Source organism: Penicillium waksmanii (genome assembly GCF_028829765.1).
Source record: "Penicillium waksmanii strain IBT 27052 chromosome Unknown utg000004l:1.0-5674109.0:1.0-5678898.0, whole genome shotgun sequence".
NCBI lineage: Eukaryota > Fungi > Ascomycota > Eurotiomycetes > Eurotiales > Aspergillaceae > Penicillium > Penicillium waksmanii.
Window position 1 is genome coordinate 2523705 of NW_026643251.1, and position 19490 is coordinate 2543194.

General features: G+C 50.3%; 7 protein-coding genes across 7 annotated transcripts; 4 read left to right on the forward strand and 3 right to left on the reverse strand.

Moving 5' to 3' along the window:
• Window positions 1-158: 158 nt before the first annotated feature.
• On the reverse strand, window positions 159-1260 carry N7481_003748 (short chain dehydrogenase/reductase family protein; the record flags this gene model as incomplete). Its single annotated transcript, XM_057262967.1, has 2 exons — window positions 159-1165; window positions 1224-1260. 2 exons carry the CDS (start codon window positions 1258-1260, stop codon window positions 159-161), a joined length of 1044 nt encoding a protein of 347 aa, XP_057124628.1.
• An 873-nt stretch (window positions 1261-2133) lies between these two features.
• On the forward strand, window positions 2134-2580 carry N7481_003749 (uncharacterized protein; the record flags this gene model as incomplete). Its single annotated transcript, XM_057262968.1, has 1 exon — window positions 2134-2580. The coding sequence occupies one exon, from the start codon at window positions 2134-2136 to the stop codon at window positions 2578-2580; it is 447 nt and encodes a 148-aa protein (XP_057124629.1).
• A 29-nt stretch (window positions 2581-2609) lies between these two features.
• On the forward strand, window positions 2610-3359 carry N7481_003750 (uncharacterized protein; the record flags this gene model as incomplete). Its single annotated transcript, XM_057262969.1, has 2 exons — window positions 2610-2906; window positions 3069-3359. 2 exons carry the CDS (start codon window positions 2610-2612, stop codon window positions 3357-3359), a joined length of 588 nt encoding a protein of 195 aa, XP_057124630.1.
• A 406-nt stretch (window positions 3360-3765) lies between these two features.
• N7481_003751 (uncharacterized protein) lies at window positions 3766-4044 on the reverse strand (the record flags this gene model as incomplete). The annotated part of the gene is made up of 1 exon (XM_057262970.1): window positions 3766-4044. The coding sequence occupies one exon, from the start codon at window positions 4042-4044 to the stop codon at window positions 3766-3768; it is 279 nt and encodes a 92-aa protein (XP_057124631.1).
• A 1438-nt stretch (window positions 4045-5482) lies between these two features.
• On the forward strand, window positions 5483-7773 carry N7481_003752 (GMC family oxidoreductase; the record flags this gene model as incomplete). The annotated part of the gene is made up of 6 exons (XM_057262971.1): window positions 5483-5702; window positions 5785-6154; window positions 6222-6675; window positions 6743-6814; window positions 6892-7258; window positions 7355-7773. 6 exons carry the CDS (start codon window positions 5483-5485, stop codon window positions 7771-7773), a joined length of 1902 nt encoding a protein of 633 aa, XP_057124632.1.
• Window positions 7774-8652: 879 nt separating this feature from the next.
• On the reverse strand, window positions 8653-12147 carry clcA (putative C6 finger domain protein; the record flags this gene model as incomplete). The annotated part of the gene is made up of 6 exons (XM_057262972.1): window positions 8653-8875; window positions 8949-10894; window positions 11034-11325; window positions 11391-11503; window positions 11587-11769; window positions 11845-12147. The coding sequence occupies 6 exons, from the start codon at window positions 12145-12147 to the stop codon at window positions 8653-8655; spliced, it is 3060 nt and encodes a 1019-aa protein (XP_057124633.1).
• Window positions 12148-15732: 3585 nt separating this feature from the next.
• Window positions 15733-15945, forward strand: N7481_003754 (uncharacterized protein; the record flags this gene model as incomplete). Its single annotated transcript, XM_057262973.1, has 1 exon — window positions 15733-15945. The coding sequence occupies one exon, from the start codon at window positions 15733-15735 to the stop codon at window positions 15943-15945; it is 213 nt and encodes a 70-aa protein (XP_057124634.1).
• Between the last annotated feature and the right edge of the window lie 3545 nt (window positions 15946-19490).

Here is a 19490-nt window from a genome sequence, read left to right on the forward strand (position 1 = left end):
TGGCACTTTATATACATTAAAGTTGACGTACCCATGGCTACTATGCCCCGGGCGGTTACCTGTGCCACTATGAGGACTCAAAGTAGTACACAAAATTGGACAGATATTGACAATTACTACCTACTATTTACTTGCACCCTCACTACCACTACCCCCCCCTATTTACCAGCCCGAACCAACCTCTCCAATCGACACCGCAATCCATGCTGAAGCCACAGTGGATATCCACGGAGACGATGACACAAATAACCCGCCGACCCAGGCACAACCACACTCCCACTCTCCCCACTAAGAACCTGCCGAACAATCCCCCAAGCCACCGTTTCCGGCTCTAGCAACGGATTAAACCACGTATCCTCCGGCGTCAACACCCCAATAAGCGGCGTCCTCGTAAAACCCTGCGTAACCAACACAGTCCGCACCCGCGGCGCATCATACCTCGTTACCAACTCTGCCGCAAGACCCTCATGGAACGAAATCGCCCCGGCCTTCGAAGCAGAGTAATCCACCATATTGGGCGTCGTCGTATATCCCGCCTGTGAAGCAACCGTCACCACCATCCCGTGATTCTGCGCAATCATATCGGGCAGAAATTCCTGCGCGAGCCAGTAGTGCGCGAGCGTGTTGACTTCAAACATGCGTCGCGTGGTCGCCTCGGTCGTCCCGAGGATCGTTTTACCGGTCAGAATGCCCGCGTTATTGATCAGGATCGTTGGCCGACCGAATGAGGCCCGGATCGCGGCGCCGACTTCTTTGATATCCGCCGCGGAAGTGATGTCGCACTTGAAATAGCGCACGCTGTTGGGCAGAGCGGTGTCTGGCGCGGTGATATCTAGAATGGCAACTTTGATACCGCGCTCGCCGAGCATTTGCGCCACATGTCGGCCGATGCCTCCGCTGCCGCCGGTTAGGATGACCACTTCGCGGTTCCAGTCATAGTGATCTTTTAGCCCGTTGTTGATGGCGCGGTGGTCGAGCCAGGCGCCGATTCGGCCTAGGACGGCTAGGGTAGCGAGGGCCCGGAGCGCTTTGAGGAGGTGAGGGCGTGACTCGATGATTTCTCGGCCCTTGATGGTGTATTGGGCTAATGCCAATATTGGGACAATTTTCCAGGGACTCAGGAGTGTTCGGGATATAAGCTTGCCCAGAACATCTGCTGTGAAGCCTGTGGAGAGTTAGTCTTCTCAGCTCTTCCCTTGGTGGAGACGGTCAGCCCTGCTTACCTTCATTGGAAAACCACTTCTTTGCTGGCGATGCCATGATAAATCAAGTAGTTAAAATAGTGGGGCAATGGAGTACAGGGGCTCTGTAGTACTGTCTCACTGCTGAGAGTGGATTGAGTATGCTGCAACGCAGACTCGAGGACGTGGGTGTTCGCAGTAAATGAAGCAGCTCCTGCTGATCTGCATGGGGCCGCCATTCTGCGGGGAAGCCGAGGTCCGCGCACACAAATGCATTTGATCCTGCATTGACTGCATTGACTGCATTGACCGGGGTGAGCTCCGTTATGCATTGATCAGAGTCAATTTGGGCTGAGGGAGTTTGCCGCTGTCGCTAGTCAGTCAGGGGCTCCTTGACTACCCTCCAGCCCTATGCGCGAGTAATCCCAACTTGGTGACTGCACAACTCTGCCAAGCACGTTTCCAAAGAAATTCTCTTATCTCATTGTCTGCAATAAGATTATACCTTGACACCTTTGATCTATATCTAATTTTAAGCTTTTTTGTTCTCAGTCAGATTTTTTTTCAAGTTCCAAGTTCTTTGTCTTTATAGGACATCTTGCCAACATTGTTTTATTGGAACTTGTATGAATTGAACTTGAACCCGAAGACTAACAATCACATTCTTTGAAAGATAGGGCCTCTTACTTGTAAAATTTCTCGCCACAAACTCATCGAGTTCGAGATATAAATATGCCTCGAATAACACGAATTATAGATGTATCAAGCTTACTAGCAGCATTCAGTACTCCACCGCGAGTACTACGGGCTATTTCACCCATTCAACAGCTCCTAGCTGTTGGATATAGAATAGTCTACCACTCACGCACAGTACTGCTACTTGTACGCCCATTGTTACTACCATTGCTACTATCATTACTACTACCACTACCACTACTTACATCACTTCGTCATGGCACGACGCTTGAGCGATGCTATGTTCGATTGCCTGTGCGGATCATGCATAGGAGCTGCCCGCCGGGGCATGGATAGAGCCCGTGAAGGTGAGCAAGGCAATGAGCAAGCCAGAGGTGTTGGCGAGGCTATCTTCGATGGTTTGTGTGCTGCTTGCACTAACGTTTGTTCTCTTGCCTTTTGCAGATTCGCCCAGCATGAGATTGCAACCCAGACAGGAACTGAGAATATTGAACTGCAAGAGATGCCGACAGGGGCACGGCACCAAGCTCAACAGGCGGCTAGAATTACAGCTGCTTTGAACCCTGGTCCTGCTCCACTAGCTCCTATTCCTGAGGAGGAGGAAGAAGAAGATGAAGAAGAAGAGGATGCGGCATCATCTCCTGGTTTCACTGGGGCATCTCCTGCCCCCCCCCTCCGTCAACACCTGTTCTCGTCCCATTAGCTGGTCCGTCGACTATCACACCCCCTATTATGTGGCAGCAACTCCCAGGGTTTCCATCAGCAGCAGCACCATCATTTAGTGGACCGCAGCCTGGAACTATAGGAATAACGCGTGATGATGATCCATGGAATCCGACTGCCGAGTATCCTCTCCCATATGGACGACTGCAAGCACATGGAGGGCTGCGACGCCAGTGGATAGATGACCCCGAAGCGCCAGACTGCCCTATTAACCCATCAACATTGACAATGCAACAGGTAGAAGCGAACTTTCCTTATGCGCTACCACCTAGACGTAATGTTATGGGTGAGGATTTCGCGGACCAGGTAAGTGATCTTGGAATAGCTCCGGGCCCAGTATACTGGTCACTTCAGATTCGAGCCACCAACTTTCTTTGGGTTGGAGATACTGGTCCAGGTGTGATTGTTCTATGTGCCGTTCGCCGTAATAGAAGGTCGGATGCTTATCAGATTTCTGAATTAACACAGGCCCTTTATACCCGGAACTTCGAGATGCATACTTTGCGACATGTTTATGTTCAACATGTTGTAAATGCAGAGACAAATCCCTTCGTGAGGAGGGGATTATATACCGAGAAGACTCGGCCTAGACTAGCATGGCCAAAACAGGAGCCCGAGACCTGGGATTATCGTACCCCGGAATACGATGGCCTATTAGGCTCTCGTATTGGGAAAGTTGTCGCATACTTGGTCTTGGGTGCATTTCCCGGGGCACTCGGCGCATTACACGGGTCGCTACATGGGCAGTCGACCCTCTGAATCACGATAATCGGCTTCAGATTCGGTTTGATATTGAACCCGTTCCCGCGGCATAGAGATTTGACTTACTAGGCAGGTTGGTTTTCGCATGTTTATTGACTGATATTGTTTTATTGAGACTGAGAGTTTAAGAGAGAAGAAATCAATCGTATTTGCACTGGAAGATGAAAGAGATAAACAGTAGACCCGCAAGTTGTAGATGTGTAGTCTGAGTAGTACTAGTATAAAACAAATAGTAAACGATGGACATTTAATCGTAAAAAGAGCGTATCCGAGTCCCCAACAGACTTTGAATAGACGTTGACCCAAGCGAATGATCCCCCACTCCACCTCCCCCCGCTTTCCTCAATCCCAATACAATTTGGCCCGTCAATCCCCGCACGAGAAACAGAGGACTCCTGTGTGTCTAGATCATCTTGCTAATCCCTTGACCCAAACACCAACCAAAGAGGGAAACCACGGCAAACCAGACGATCACTTTGGCCCGCGACCCATCCTGCCATTCCTGACGTATCTCTGCCCAGGAGGGTCCAAACCGAAGGAATGGAGATAATCGATCTTCAGTATCTCGCCCGTTGCTCTTTGATCCCTCGATTGAACTGGACAGCTTCTCCTTGAGCTCGGTGACGCGGTCGTCATTCTGAGTTTGAGCGGGGTCGTCATAGGGTTGTCTGCGGTGGGTCATTTTGACGAGTGTACAGTATAAACCAGTGCTCAATAATGTAAAAACTGCTTTAGCATTCAAGTTGTCTTGCACCTCGCAGAGTCGAATTTGCGATGAGGTGGCCGTCTACGTGGCAGTGCGAATGTCTAACTATGATTGGTCTAAAATCCCTGCAAAAAACGGCCAGTGGTGTGGCGAGGTTGAGGCTCACCTGCAGCGCGGCAGTCGCATAATTATAGAAAATATTTACATATTAGTAGAAGGCAAGAAATCCCAGAGGCAGAATTACTACTTCCTTTTTAGTATCGGTCAAGATGAGTGTTCCATAATTAAGCATTTATATCCTGATTTTCCTGCTGTACTTCTAGTACGGAGTACCCACCGGCCTCCGTCGAAAAGAAAAAAAAAATCAAAAATGTGGAATGTGGCACCGTAAAAGAAACAAAGAAGACATCATTAAGCGGAGAATTTAGAATCGGAACATCTAGAATCGGAATTTCCATCCTGGCGGGGCTCCAGGCTTCCCTGTTTTTGATGATGATCAACTAGCGACCTTCCTATCCGTGTGGGCCATCGGGGAAGAATCAACCACCGACCAACCAACCCACCAACCCACTCCCAGCCCACCTGGGCACACAGTCTCGGTCTCTTCCCTCTGCTGTTCTCAGGTTCTCAGGCTTGCGATAATGGGCTGACAAAAGGCGGTGGATGGGACATAGCAACACACGGACCTGCCTAGCAACGTGGTGATCCCTCTGTGCGACCGTCCACACTTCACTAAATGCAGCACTAATAATTTACTAGTTGCCTTTGCCGAGTACTTTCCCGTGGATTCGACTGCTGCATGTGCATTGTGCATCTACCATTCCCCCGATCGATCGTGCTGGATACCACGCGGCAATCGAATCGAATCGGATACCCCTGAAAAATCTGCGATAGAGCCGTGGTTTCGACATGATATCAAATCCTTACCACGGATTGCGTCAGGTCTGTTTCACCTTATCGAGATCTAATTTGCCCATTGGACAATGATAGCTGGAGATCTTGAATCATGGCCCCCGCCTTGTCTCGGGGGCTTCAGGGCCCGGCCAATATCGTCGCGTGCTGGTCTGGTGGACTCCTGCACGACCGCGGAGCGCAACAGCGACAAGCTACGGGTACTCCTCCATTCATAGTTTAACCTTGGGAGGAGGGGCTAGGCGTCGGTGTTTATTTCGATAGCGCAGTTTCTTGATATCATATTTCCTTTTTTTTTTTTTTTTCCCCCTCTCTTTTTTCTTTATTCCCTTTGCCATTTTTCCTTTTCCTGTCGTAGTGCTGTAGATCAGCACCAGCAGCAGCAGCAGCACTCTACTAATTCAGCTCTCTTCTCTCCTCTCCGACCTACTTGACTGCTCCTCTTTCTTGCCTGTTTGATGTCCACTTTTGCCAATCTCTCTCGCACATCGCCCTCATCATAATGCGTGTGGTGCTGTCTGCTCAGCTTCTCGCGGGCCTTGTCGCGCCTTTCGCGCTCGCATTATCTCCGCGCACGGAAATCGCCGATTCGTACGATTTTGTCGTGATCGGCGGAGGTCAGGCTGGCCTCGTGCTTGGAGGACGCCTGGCAGAAGATACAAACCACACAGTGTTGGTACTGGAATCCGGTGGCAATGGAGATGAATATCGGAATCGAATTGGTAGGTCCATTCCATCTTCAGCACTACCTTGGGACAAAATACTCCTTCTTGCCCTTATCGCACCGTCTAACAACTCATCTAGATACCCCGGCATACTCATATTTCGACTCCCTTTGGACAACACCGTTGAATTGGGGCTTCTATACCGTCGCGCAACCCAATGCAAATGATCGTGAGATCTACTGGCCCCGCGGGAAAGTGCTGGGTGGTAGTTCTGCCATCAATGGGCTGTACATGACTCGGCCGGGCGAGAATGAGATTAACGCGTGGCAGAGTATGCTGGGCGATATGGACGGTGCGGAGAACTGGTCGTGGGACTCTTTCTATTCTGCTATGAAGAAGAGTGAGACTTTCTCGCCGCCAACAGACGATGTCAAGACACAGGCGGATATCACATGGGATTCATCCACGCACGGTAGCGATGGTCCGATCCACGCCTCGTATCCTGGATTGTATGTTCACAATAACACCCACGTACATATTTACACAAGACGAGTGGAAACGCTAACTCTACCTCAGCTCATTCGACCAAGTCGGCCAATGGTCAGAAGCTTGTGCAAACATCGGCATCCCCATCTCCGACGATATGTACGGAGGCTCAAACTGGGGTGCAGAAGTCTCGACATCCTGCATCAACCCGAGCAATTGGACCCGCTCGTACAGTCGAACCGGCTATCTCGATCCGCTCCCTGATCGTGGCAACTATGATGTCCTAGCCAACGCGCACGTCACACGCATTATCTTCGACAGCTCGTCCAACCTGACCGCCAACGCGGTCGAGTACACGCCTGACAACGGCACGACGAAAAAGACCATCAGCGTTACCAAGGAAGTCATCTTAGCCGCGGGCTCTATCGGTAGTCCGGCAGTTCTTCTTCACAGTGGAGTTGGACCGAAGGATGTCCTCTCCAGTGCTGGTGTTGATCTTGTCCACGAACTTCCTGGCGTTGGCCAGCATCTCCAGGACCACCTCGTATGTGCTTTGACTCCAGGGCTCGCTCCTCTCGCCAAAAATCCAATCCATAACTAACCCCAACCAGAGCGCTACCATAAAATGGACCACAGACGTCGAAACAGCCGGATCAATCTTCTACGATAACGGCAGTGAAAGGGTAAGCTAACACCACACCAACCTCCATCAATCTGTAGAATTTGAACTTGAACTTGAACAACATCTAACAAACCCCAGAACAACCCCCTCTTCCTAACCTACATCGACTCAGCCGTGGCCTACGTAAACGCAAGCAACATCTACGCGGATACCCTACAATCCGAACTAACAAGCATCCAATCGAAAATGGACTCCTGCGCCCCAAACACCACTTACGAAGACACAGTCCTGGAAGGCTACAAAGCCATCTACAACACGACGGCCAAAATATTCAACAGCCCCACCGGCCTGGTCGAACTACTCTTTATGAACAGTGACGGAAATGGCGACGTCGGCATCACAGCTGCCCTTCAGCACCCTTACTCCCATGGACGGGTTTATATCAATTCATCAGATCCGATGGATTATCCCGTCATCGATCCGAATTATCTTTCCAATTCCGCCGGTGCGTTTCCTCACCGACTCGAAAATACTAGACTCAATTCTAACTTTGATATCTAGACACATCAATCCTAACAACAGCCCTAAAACTCGCCCGTAGCCTCGGAAACACAACCCCCCCTGTCAACAAACTTCACCTCCGAATCCTCCCCAGGCCAATCAACCCAATCAGACACCGACTGGGAATCCTGGATCCGCAAAAACGCCGGAACAGAATACCATCCTTCCTCATCTTGCGCCATGCTCCCGCAATCCCAAGGCGGCGTCGTAGACGCCAACCTCCGCGTCCACGGCCTAAAGAACGTCCGCGTAATCGACGCGAGTGTCCCGCCCATCGCGCTTTCAACGCACCTGATGGCGTCCACGTATGGCGTTGCGGAAATTGGGGCGGCGGTTGTTCGGGAGTTTTGGAATGATGGTGTGCAGGGGGCGCAGGTTGCTTTTAGTGGGGGTGGGAGTTTGACGAATTCTTCGTCTGCGAGTGCGAGTGCAAGTCAGACGGGGTCGAGGGGGGGTTGAGAAGAATGTGGCTGCGAGGATTATCACTAGTAGTAGTACGCAGGTTTGGGGTGGGTGGTTGTGGGGTTTGGCTTTAATGGTTGGCGTTGGAGGAAGGGTTTTTGTTTAGATTCCATGGTTTGCGTCTAGTAGATTAGAAGAGAGGAGTCCTGGAGGATACTTCGGGATGCACATTTGTACTAGTAGTTCTAGCACATACTGATGAATAATGACATGATTTCAATGATCAATGGGACTTCAAGTTTCTGGACCTAGAGCTATATGGCCACGGTACTACAAATGGTTGTAATATGATAGTAGGAAGTGGTGGTAGAGTAGGATACAAGTAGTCACAAGACAATATAATAATTCGGGAACGGCAAAGCCACTTCGTTCATTGTGGATGATATGGATATGGATATAGATAGATCAAAAATCAAATGGAACACCAGGCCAACCGGAGAAAAGGAATATGCATCAGAGTGAAAAAAAGTGGCTGTGGGGGACCAAAGCCCCAAAGTTAACGATCGAAGAAAGATGAGCGATGGACGGTTTATCATGCAAAACAAAGTGATGGCCACACCGGAACTCCCGGAATCAAGAAGTGCATATATCCGTTAGATAGACCGTAATTGAAACCACTAAATGCAATTTCGCAGCAAATAAAACACAGTCCGCCCTGTCATTCGTCCAGGTAGGATACCAATCCTAAATACGCTGGGTGTTGGGTTTTATACCATGCTCGGGGTAAATACCTGGACAAGACAGGGGGATGGGGCTAAAATCCAAAATCCAACAAAAATGTCGTATCGCGCCAATTGAACACCAACAACCGTGGTCAAGGCAATCTTGGCCAGGATGGGAATATGAAAATGTCATCATGAGACTGAGGAATTTTCCTCAAGGGGTACTGGGTTTCTCCAGCGTGGGGGAGTGGTGGAAGATCTTCTTGTAGATTTCCGTCAAAATTCGGGCGTCAGCGCGGAGGGTTGGAGAGATGTGTTCACTGCGCAGGAGGAAGCGAATGGTTCGTTTGAGGAGTGTTTTCAGCTCGTCGCGATCGACGAGCTCGGAGAGGGTGGACATGTACGTTGCCGACAGGACGAGCAGGTTTCCGAATTGACTAGAATGGAGGTTAGTAAGAGTAAGCGGAGACGGGGACTGTCTGGTTGAGGGTTTGGTTGTTGTAGACTTACGCATGGGCTGTACCAAAGATATTAGTAACCACAAGTCGATTCTTCTCATCCTTTGAGGTAAAGTTCGGGTCCATGGTGAATGGATCCTCCATACGGTGGCCCTCTAGTGGATCCTGCATGTTCTTGTACGGCTCCTCTTTAAATGATGCGTTGCTGAGAGCGTCGAACGGATCCTCGATGCCGTCGAAGGCCTTTGTACTAAGAATGGCGGAGTCCACGCAGACCTTGCAGGCACGTCGAAGTTTGGAAGGGAGGTCTCGCAAGTTGACGGTTGGTGGCGTCCAACCATTCGGGAAAGCAGCGGCAGGGTTGCTTGAGACTGTACCGATGTCGCTGAGCATCCGTGTCATATTTTGCGCCCGGTGGGAGGTATTGGTTATAGAAGGAGACATTTGCTGTGGCTGGGAATTGCCCACTGATCCCGTGGGGGAGTCCACAGCAGACGTTTGACCCACCGCATCCACACGCGCACCAGATCCGCCATAATGGAGAGCATGGTATAATAGCGGTCTGTGAATGATGTACCGAGCTCCGTAATATTTAGCTCGCATTCGAGCTGCATTGATCTCCTTGGCAGGTGGATCCTCGTCTTTCCAGATCATAATATCGGGAAGGCTGAAACGCCAGAGATCCAGATTCTGACTAAGAGCTTCTTGGACGCTGGATGACCACCGAGATTGACCTTCCTTTTCAACCTTGTAAAGATCCGTGTGGACACGGTTAAGAACCTTGCGGAGATGAATCTGGGCTGAATAGAACATCATCATCAAAACATGAGGATCTTTCATGTCGTTCGGCATGGGTATGATCGTCCACCTTCCCTTCGGAAGAGGGATCATAGACTCGGAGCGGGATATGCCACTGGCGGGAATATCCAATTCTGCCAGAAGATCACTCTCCAACTGCAAACAAGTCCAATATACAAAGTTAAAGAGATCCTGTGTTGGACCTCCTTCCAGTGCTTTGTACTCTTTTGAGGCAACAAGAACTTGGCACGCCCAAGCAGCCTTATGAATATGGCTATGGCTTGAGAATGGGTGTGCAAGCTGTCCAGCATAGATACCCGCAAGCAGGTTCGCTTGTACATGCTCCAGATGGATACCAGAGTGAAGTAATGCCAGAGATTGTATCGCATATCCATATAAGGCTAGCCCTGGGATCACTTGGTAGTTCTTAGGCTGGCTATCATGAATGGTAGACCGTCGTATCGGAGCTTTATCGGGCCGTGACTCTGTTGCTGAGGATGGGAAAGAATGACTCGCCGCCTCAAATGGGGCGTAGAAAGATGTATTCGATGGGAGAGCAGAGTCTGAGTTTGCGGGAGAAAGGAAACCATTGATCGTGTTGGTGCCGTTAGCGGGTGTTGGGATGGTTTGCCTTGGACCGGGGATGAATTGATGTCGGTAATCGGGTTCCTTCTCCATCACGGGTCCCGGGAGCGGAGATTTGGTCTCGCAAATGGCGCCGACGGCAAGGGCCAGCAAAACAATCGCACAATCTATATTCAATCCCACGGGTGGCTTTGTCGAACCATCCCTGCCACTGCCATCCACATCCTCGACTGAGCGCTTGCGCTTCTTCTCACGGCAGAGTGAGTTAGCATCGGTAGGGCAATAGCACCGAATAAACGCCTCCACTTTGAGTTCGAGCTCTCTCTGGTCGAGGAAAGGATGCAGCAGGTGCATCTGGTCTAGATAGCTGTGGAAGTAGCGTTTGACAGTTTTCCCATCCAACCGCAGCAAACCAAATCGAGAGATATCTGCGTCCGAGTCTTGTAATGCTGAGCCTGCCCAGCTTGGTAATCCGGATTGCATGTGAGCGTTCAGGTCTCCATTTGGTGTGCTCTGGTTCCACGGCAAGAATGAGCCGTCGGCCGAGAAGGAGTCTTCGCCGCGATCGAAGATGCTGGTAACACCACGCTGTCCTTCCAATCCCATCACATAGTCCTTATCGTAGTCGTGGGGGGTTTAACAACTTCTTGATTGAAGGCCACATCAACAGCTTGTGAGCCGCGGTCGTATGTTCCAGCGGGATTGAAAGCTCGCCCTCATTATCCCCCTTCATTCCTGTTTCATCGAAACTGACGGTAGCTGGGTCTAACCTCTGCTGCTGTCCATAAGGGCTCTTCTCTGTCATCGGATCCATCGGCGCTAAGACCTGCGATTCCATCTTCACCGGAAGCTCACGAGCTGGGGCCGGGATAGCTGATTGACTTAATCGATTTTGATCGGGCACGGTTGAACCATGTCCGCTGATAAGTCGCGAGAGAAGGTTGGCGTTATGTTCCTGTTCGTTATGAATTCTCTTGAGATCTTGTAGGACCTCATCCTTAAAATGCATGAGCTGGGTCATGATAGGCTGAATAGATTTCTCCTGTCTGGTCTTGGGGTCAGTATTCTGGATTACTCGATTCCACATCATTTTCCAACAGGAGAGACAGACTTGTGAGTTGGCACTTCTTTGTAGACACACTTCAACCCATTCTCCTTGCAGTGGCTACACTCTGGGCGTCCTTCGTCGCACTTGGCTTTCCTCGCTCGACATTGATCACATGCCTGTCGGACATCGTTAGTCAACCCTACACACAGAGGATGCGTATACGTGTATAATCCTCCAATACACATGTTGTTAAACATACTTGTTGCGCTCTAGCTGCCTTGCGCTGACGCAGCCCATAGGCCGCGCTCTGATAGTAGTCAGGGCCGTAAGGTGCAGGGGTTGGAGCGGAAACTGGAGCAGGAGACATAAACTGCGAGGGCGGAGGCAGAGGACCGGAAGTAGGCGTCGTCTCGCCCGGACCGGGGGGGTTCTGGTTGATAGCCTATGCGCGGCGCACGGTACTCTGGCGGGGCGGAATGCGGCGAGGCTTCGTGGGGGGTTCCGTTCATAGGTGGACGAAAAGGATGTTGTGAGGGGTGAGGGTCAGGGCCGGCTGAACCTGGCAAGCTGCCGGGGCGACTATAGGGACCATCGAGGTGTAGCTGTGGCAGTTCGCGGCCATGCATGGCAGGGTAGTTTGGCGGTGGGAGCGTGGCCTGGGTGGTGGGGGGGGACGGCGTTCCGGGGCGGGAGCATGGGGATGGGCGTGATGGTGAGCATGACTGTCATAATGCGGCGCATATGGAGGCCGCCAGGCAGAGGCAGGTTCATAGGCATGCGGGACCGGGGGCGGGCCATGATGCCCCTCGGGCGGCGGCATGCGACTCATCGGAGGAGGGTGAAGTCCGCGTCGGAACGGGATCGCGAGAGCTCTTGGAGACGGGGTCAGTACAAACAGGATCAGGATAGGATAGGACGAGATGTGAAGGGAAGCGCGTCAATATACCGATGAGAAGCCGTGCAACTGGACCGAGGTCATGTATTAACAAGGAGACAAAAATTTAGAGAAAAGGCGCCGGGATTTAAATGGACATGGCGAGTACCGGTAGGATTCGAGTGGGAGAAAAAGGAACCGGGTTGGAGTCGGGGAGGGAAAAGTGCAGCGCGCGTTGGTGAAAGGAACGAAGTCGCCAAGGTAGGTAAGCTCAGCAGGGAGGCTGCAGCAACCAGGAAGAAGGAATAAGTATTGTAAGGAATAGGACCGCCACAAATGTGAGAGAGCAAACGGACGCGCCGATGGAGAAGCTCTGAGGGGGGTTGGGTGGAGCGACTAGAACAAAGAAATAATCAGATGCGGCGAAGATCGGACCAGGGACCCATATCGAGGGAGGGAAGATGAGATGGAATAAGTGGTAGAATAAGTGGTAGAAAAGAGAGAGAGATGAAGTGGAAGTGAAGTGTGAGAGAGGAAGTGAGAAGAGGAAGAAGAAGAAGAAGCCGCGTATCAGATAGATCGTGCAAGAAGAAGTCGACTGGTCTGAATGCGCAATGACAATGGAGGGGAAGGAGCGATGGTGTATATGGTATGGTATGGTGTACGGTATGGAGTATGGTAACTTACAGTCTGTACGGTAATGCTTGGTATGGATACACTGGTTGACCACTGTCGATACCACTGTCCACTGTCGAGTTAGGGCTGGGCTGGCAGGCTGGCAGGCTGGCCAAGTTATATCGCAGCCTGTTATGACTACATATCCCCATTTCCACCTACTTTGCCTCCTGGGTCTTTCATCATGAGGTGACAGGTCGGTTTCCTTTCTTTCGGAATGAACGAGTGGGTCATGCTGATCAGAGTCTGTCCATGTTCATGTACAGAGTGCTAGCACTACGGAGGGCACAGTACAGAGCACTCGTACAGCATTCATTCACATTATGTTCTGCTCTGCTGCACAGCATCCATATCATGCTGTTCTACTCAGTAGTCATGGACTAGTTCTGAGTACAAGCACCCTATTCCATCCACGGAATACTCCGAGTACTCCGTCTTCCAGCCGATCCAGATCCGTCTCCACTAACACCACACTACGCGAAAAAGAGGCAAAGCCCGGGCAGGGATCGCTCCCCAGCACCCAATCCTCGGGAAATCTTAACTACCACGCGTCCAATGCTGTCCATCCTTCCTTCTCTGTCTCCTATCTCCTCTCGATCTACTCTGTACTCTGTACGGTGTACGAATACCCAAGTGCCTCCTTCCTTCTATTGACCTCTCGCCCGCGCACTTAAACTTTGACTTCGGCAGCTCAGCTTGCAAGGGGTACCAGACAATCGCCGCCTTCGAACTCTATTGCATTAATGCCACTGTCTTCCAAGGTGGAGACGACTCTCCGGATTCGTGTTCGAGAAGACTCCAGAGCCCGAGGATCCCGCGCCGTGAAAGGGGAGAACAGTTCCGGTCTTCCCAGGACTCTGGTCCTCCGGTAGATCAATGATCATGGGCTGACCCGGAACAGTGGTTAACATGCGCTCGTTGACGACGCGTGTTAACAAGGCAGATATATGTACGGAGTCAAAAGATCAGATTCAAAGTACGGGTAATTCAGTTACCACCCCCTTCCACATCCCATCATGATCCACGGTAGCATCAGGGGACTCCCGTTGTCTCGTCCATGGGACAAGCACGGGAATAGCCAGGCTCCACCGTGGAAATTGGAGAGATGAGAAATGTCCACCCGATTTTCAGTCTGACACGGGTCCATTGTTTCTAGTGGGGTTATATCTGGAGTTCAATCGGTGCATAGTAGTAGTGACGAGTAGTACTAGTATCAACTGAAACCGTACTCGCTACTCCGTAGATTGACTTTGAACCTACGTTCTAGGTTTCTCAGTAGATAGATTGACTACGAGTAGATTAATTCCAAGGTTACCACAATTCATTCCCTCCCATTCGTCCACTGTTCCAAACACAAACCAAATGGTCCCGATCCTGAAGGAATGACTTCATCACCAGCCACGGGCCCAAGTGGCACCCGCTTCACCCACCGTCATTGGTTCCCTGATGCTCCCGACCGGCAAATGATATCAGAGACGGAAACCAACTGTCCAACGATCATGAATGTCTCTCATTCCAGAAAAACCTGCCGGAGACTCGGGCGATCCCACACCACACCGCCGAAATAATTAGAAAAGGGCAAGCCTTCGAGGGGGATAAACCTTAGAAGCCACAGGACGCAACTGTGGTACAAAGCTCCCGTCCCCGTCTGTCCGGCACATTCATGGCCGTTGAGAGTCGTACAGAAAGCAGTCAAAAGAGCGATAGTGCCGCGCTAGCAGAAGCATTGCTCTGTTCTATTCGTCTCTTCTTTGCTTTTTTTTGTTTGGACCGACCGTTTTCGCCCGTCGCGGCGCAGATACCGTAGATACCCTGTCATCTGAACAGTTTTGACGGGCCCGGGACGGAATGAAAGTGGAATCGGTGTGGAGTCGAAGGCGAACCCGATGGAGCGGTTAGTTACAGTACTCCGTACAATAGTTCCAGTTCCAATTCAGGTTCACCTGTTCAAGTTCAAATTCCAGTTCCAGTTCTGACCCGACTCGATGGCCTAAATTTCTTGCCGTCGGATCGGGACTCAGCCAACGGACAATTTAGTTCGACCGGGGTATGGTACACCTCCATACACTCCATACGGAGCATAAATCAGAGATGCTCCGTATATTCCGCGGGAAGCAACAAAAGAAAATAACAAAGAAGCAAATTCCAAATTCAATACTCCATCTTTTGCATACTTACTGATCTACCACTCTTCGGGTCCGAATTATCTCCAGATCTCCATTCTCGATGTGAGGCGCGGGTTTTATTGGGCAAATCAAATCACTATTTATCGATTCTTCGAAGGGGGAGGGGAAGGCAGAGTCAGAGTCAGAGGGTCACGTACAATACATATTGACATGCATACAGACACAAGAGTGAAACATCAAAACATCCCCTCTCCTTTGCCCCCCTCCAGGTCCCATCGAAATCTTCCACGCTCCCCTTCTATGTACAATGCTCTCGTACTCTCGTACTCTCGTACCTGCCCAGTCCCTTGGGTCCGGTTGGGCGCAGTCTGCCCGACGTGAACCGGTCGTTGGGCCACCACCTAACTCTATATAGAGGGGTTTATACAAAACACATCTGGCCGACTTTCCAACCCAACCAGCTTCCCGCCCTCATCCACCATTTAGACTGTAGACGATCCATTAATTAACCCTCGCCCCCCCACGAAAGTAAATTGATAGACATCATTCGAAATCCACCACTCACTTGCGTTTGTTAATGCATACGAGCTCAGGGCGGGGCACGGCGCGGCGCGGCGCGTCCTCTCCTGTCCTGTCCTGATCTGTCTCGCTGGCAATGGCAATGGCGATCAAGCAGGTGAATATCCAACGCGCACTCTTCCCAATAATCTCATATGTCGCCCCGCACACCATGCATGAAACACTCCCCAAGGCACAGATTTCTAGTGACGATAGAGTTTGGGAGATGACTGATGCGCACATGCAAGGGGGTGGCTATTTTGACAAGGAACAGGACCTGGAGTACTCCGTAGGCTCACAGGCGGCTCCTACGAACGAATTGTATTGGATTGAACTGGACCAGGCTGGACTGAATTGGACTGGATTCCTGGTGCCTGGATCTTGACATCGTTTGTATGTAAAGTATGTCTGTGGGGACGCGACGATAGGCCAACACTCACTTCCAAGGTTCAAGTTCACTTGACATGTTCTGTTTACATCTTGGTCGTCGCGATTAATGCGCGCATGATCGCATTCGCGCAGGACCCCGGAGTCAAAATATGCAAGACAACGCCCATGTATGTACATACGAGAGCCCTTTCCCCTTCCCTCCCTCCACGCCCGTCCAATGAATGGCAGTCGTGGGGTTCACGGGACTAGTGGAATGACTCCATATGGAGAAGATGATCTGCTTTCCCCCTTGGTCTGGTCTGGTATCTATCTACGGAGTATCCATCCATCCATTCAACCCCGGTTGGCGTCGGCTAGATAGTTAGTTCGTTGTCTTTGCAGACGGTATATCCCAGGATGAAGCGTATGAGAGCTCGACTGCATTGAATACTAAACATTTTCCGCGCTATCATGCTCCAAGCACTGACCAGTATACTGTATTTACATATATAGTCCGTAGTATAACTAGATCAGGCATAATACGACTTGACTATTGTCAATCAACGCGGCTGCGGCTGCGGCTGATGCAGATTTCTACCGGTCGCAGATGGGGACACATCCAGTTCTGCGGAGATCGAGCAGGGCGGCTGACTGTATGACAAATTCTTGGAAAGAGGTGTCTTGTGAATAGGGGGAGAGAGTATTCACTGGAATGCAGTTTTTTGAGAGAAGGTGGCTGGCTCAATACACCAGTTGTTATAGTCGGGCGTAGTGTACTGTAGCATTGAAGAAAGACTAAACACCATCAACCTCCACTTTTACCAGATGCCAGTGTGGATCAAGGAGTGGTCAACTGGTCAACTATCCTCGGAAGAATCTCGGATTTGCATCTCCGTCCAGGTGTACCGGCTCTCCAGGGCTGTCGTGCAAAGAATGCTGGGGGTGGAACTGGCTCATCCTGTTATGCACATACATCGTCCGCTCTGGCATGATGAACCAGCCAATACGCGACCCAGTCGCCAACCATATGACCATATTCGCCGACAAATGTACAAGAAATAACATACTATTCATCGGCGATGAAGTGCACTGATTCGTGCGCCACGAATGGATCAGATGCGGGGCCGAGCGTAGACCGAGCTGAAAATAGTCGCACGGTTGATCTACGGACTCGAGCGCGCCCCCAATACCCCAATACCCTCTCGCAAAGCGCGCCTCTCTCATCTCAGCTTGTGTCAGTCAGCCAATGACGGCGGCATGAACGGCGAGTCTACCGTTTTGGTGGATTCCGCATTGATTAAAACTGAAAACTTAAGAAACAACAAAAACAAAAACAACCCTCCTCGCCCTGGTCTGTGCCTATGTCTGTCCTTGCGGGAACGATGATCCACACATGGAGCTCCAGCTGGCAGCTCCCAGCCGAAAAGCAATGAGAACTGGGAAGCTCTGGCCACGGGGTTGGTTATTGATTACTGGTTGTTACTGTTACGACAGTCTCCGAACTGGAACGAATGCCTGTATTGTCTTTCTTGAAATACGCTTTCAACCCCACACAGAAATGTGATCTATACACGTTGCACAGCGCAGGAACTCGCCCACCCTGGGTGGCTGGAACCCTGACACTTCTTGTTTGTTTCGGTATCTTGTCGCCACTTGAATTGATACGTCGCACGATATCGATATGACACCCGCACGTCACATCTATGGGTGTCCCTGTATGTATGTATGTACATACATACATCCAGTACAGATGTACTCAATTTACATACATACAGCAGGCGGAGACCCGAAGAGCACGTCCTCCACGTGGGATATCGGGGTTCCATGTGGTTTGGACTTGCATTTCTTCCCATGGAAGGATCCTTTAATGGTCTAATATCGACTGCGCTCAATTAATACCAAATTTATCTCTGAACCGTGGCTATTCGTTGAGCCTGCTACTCGTATTTGGGACTTCTGCTGTACCGGTCGGCTGGGACCCTTCCCAGCCTTGTGAAAACAAAGTCATTCAAATTAGGCTTTTTGCATATGGAGTGAGGCTCCCCTTACGCTGGCATCCATCCCCATGCCCCCTTGATCAAGTGCGATAACAAACCCCGGCAAAAACAAACCAAGATAAAGGGATCCATGTATACATTTACGGAGTCTCGCAGGAACGGATGGTCTGTTCCCATATGCAAGGGAACTCAGGATTTTGGGTTGCTGGGCCTCCCAGCAACTCAATCGGGGATCTTGCATTGCACCCTGTTGATGAGATGCGAATATCCGATTCCACGATTGTCCAGGTGCAGATTCGTCACGGGAAAGTAAAACTCCCACACCTGGTCCTATTGCGAATCATCAACTTGAGTTTAGGGAAATAACTGGAAGGCAGAGAAGAGAAGAGAAAAGAAAAAAAAGAATAACTTGCCAGTATGAAGATCCCCGCCAGAGTGAGCTCTGTCTAAACTGTAAAAACTATAATAGAGTATATTTTTCCCACACCGGTCCTTTCTTCTATCCAATCCATCGACTTCTCCAGATTCCCTTGCCGAAGTGGGAATAGGGTGAGTTTTGCTCCAAAGTCAAACTAGTTTGGGTGTAATCCACCCACCACCCACACCCAAATCCCGTCCCTCGGGAACGCTGCAGATGATTCACGCAAGTCATTTCCGTGAACTACAGTCACTTTTTTTGTTGCTAAAAAGAGGATCCTGCATAGTATATTTTTACATCAGTTTGATTGAGAATTCGGCTGTCGGTTTCACTTTTTTACCACTCCAATCTCCTGCTCTGCCCCCCCTCCCAGGACACTGGATCTGTGCGACCCGTTACTGGAAGGTGGAAAGTGCAAAAGTACGAACTATCCCACTTTGGATAAAATGGTCCCCGTGAAGCCCGGTTATCGTAATTTCATTCACTATATGGGGACCTTTGTATTATTTCATAAAGTCTAAGTACCGAGATCCGCATTTTATTCTTGTGTTGGAGGTTATCATTGGAAGTGTTAGAAGTGTACCACAGTTGATCATTCCTTAATTGTAATCTATACGAGACAGGGCAACTTTCAATATTGACCATGACTTACCGGAGATGAACTGAAGGTTCACTTCGACTCCAATCTAAATTCTAAACTGGGTTGTTTGTCATGATATCGGTCAAAAGCTCGGCAGTTCGATCGGATCTTCGTGTGATGTGATAACCACGCGTGGCATAGCATTCGGCTATTGACATTCAGCTTCAGGAGCTGGGAAAATATAGCAAACATTATTCCAATTTTCTTAATTTGTTGTCCTGCATTCTGGGTAGCTGCTGGGGTCTCTTTCGAGACAAGACTGGCAGTAGCAACAATCGATATACATATGTCCCGAGGCCGAGCCTGGAGAAACCATCTACAAAAAGAGCAAATCTAACAAGGCTCCTCCGACACGGTCTTGTGGCCCAGAATCTACTAATATTTAGTAGGGGATAATAATGACCTCAAGTTGTCCGTCTAAAATCCAGCAAGACTTCCCAACTACCCGACTCGTAGTAACTACCGTGACTTCAGTGCTTGCCCAAATTTCTAGCTGAGGGACCCGA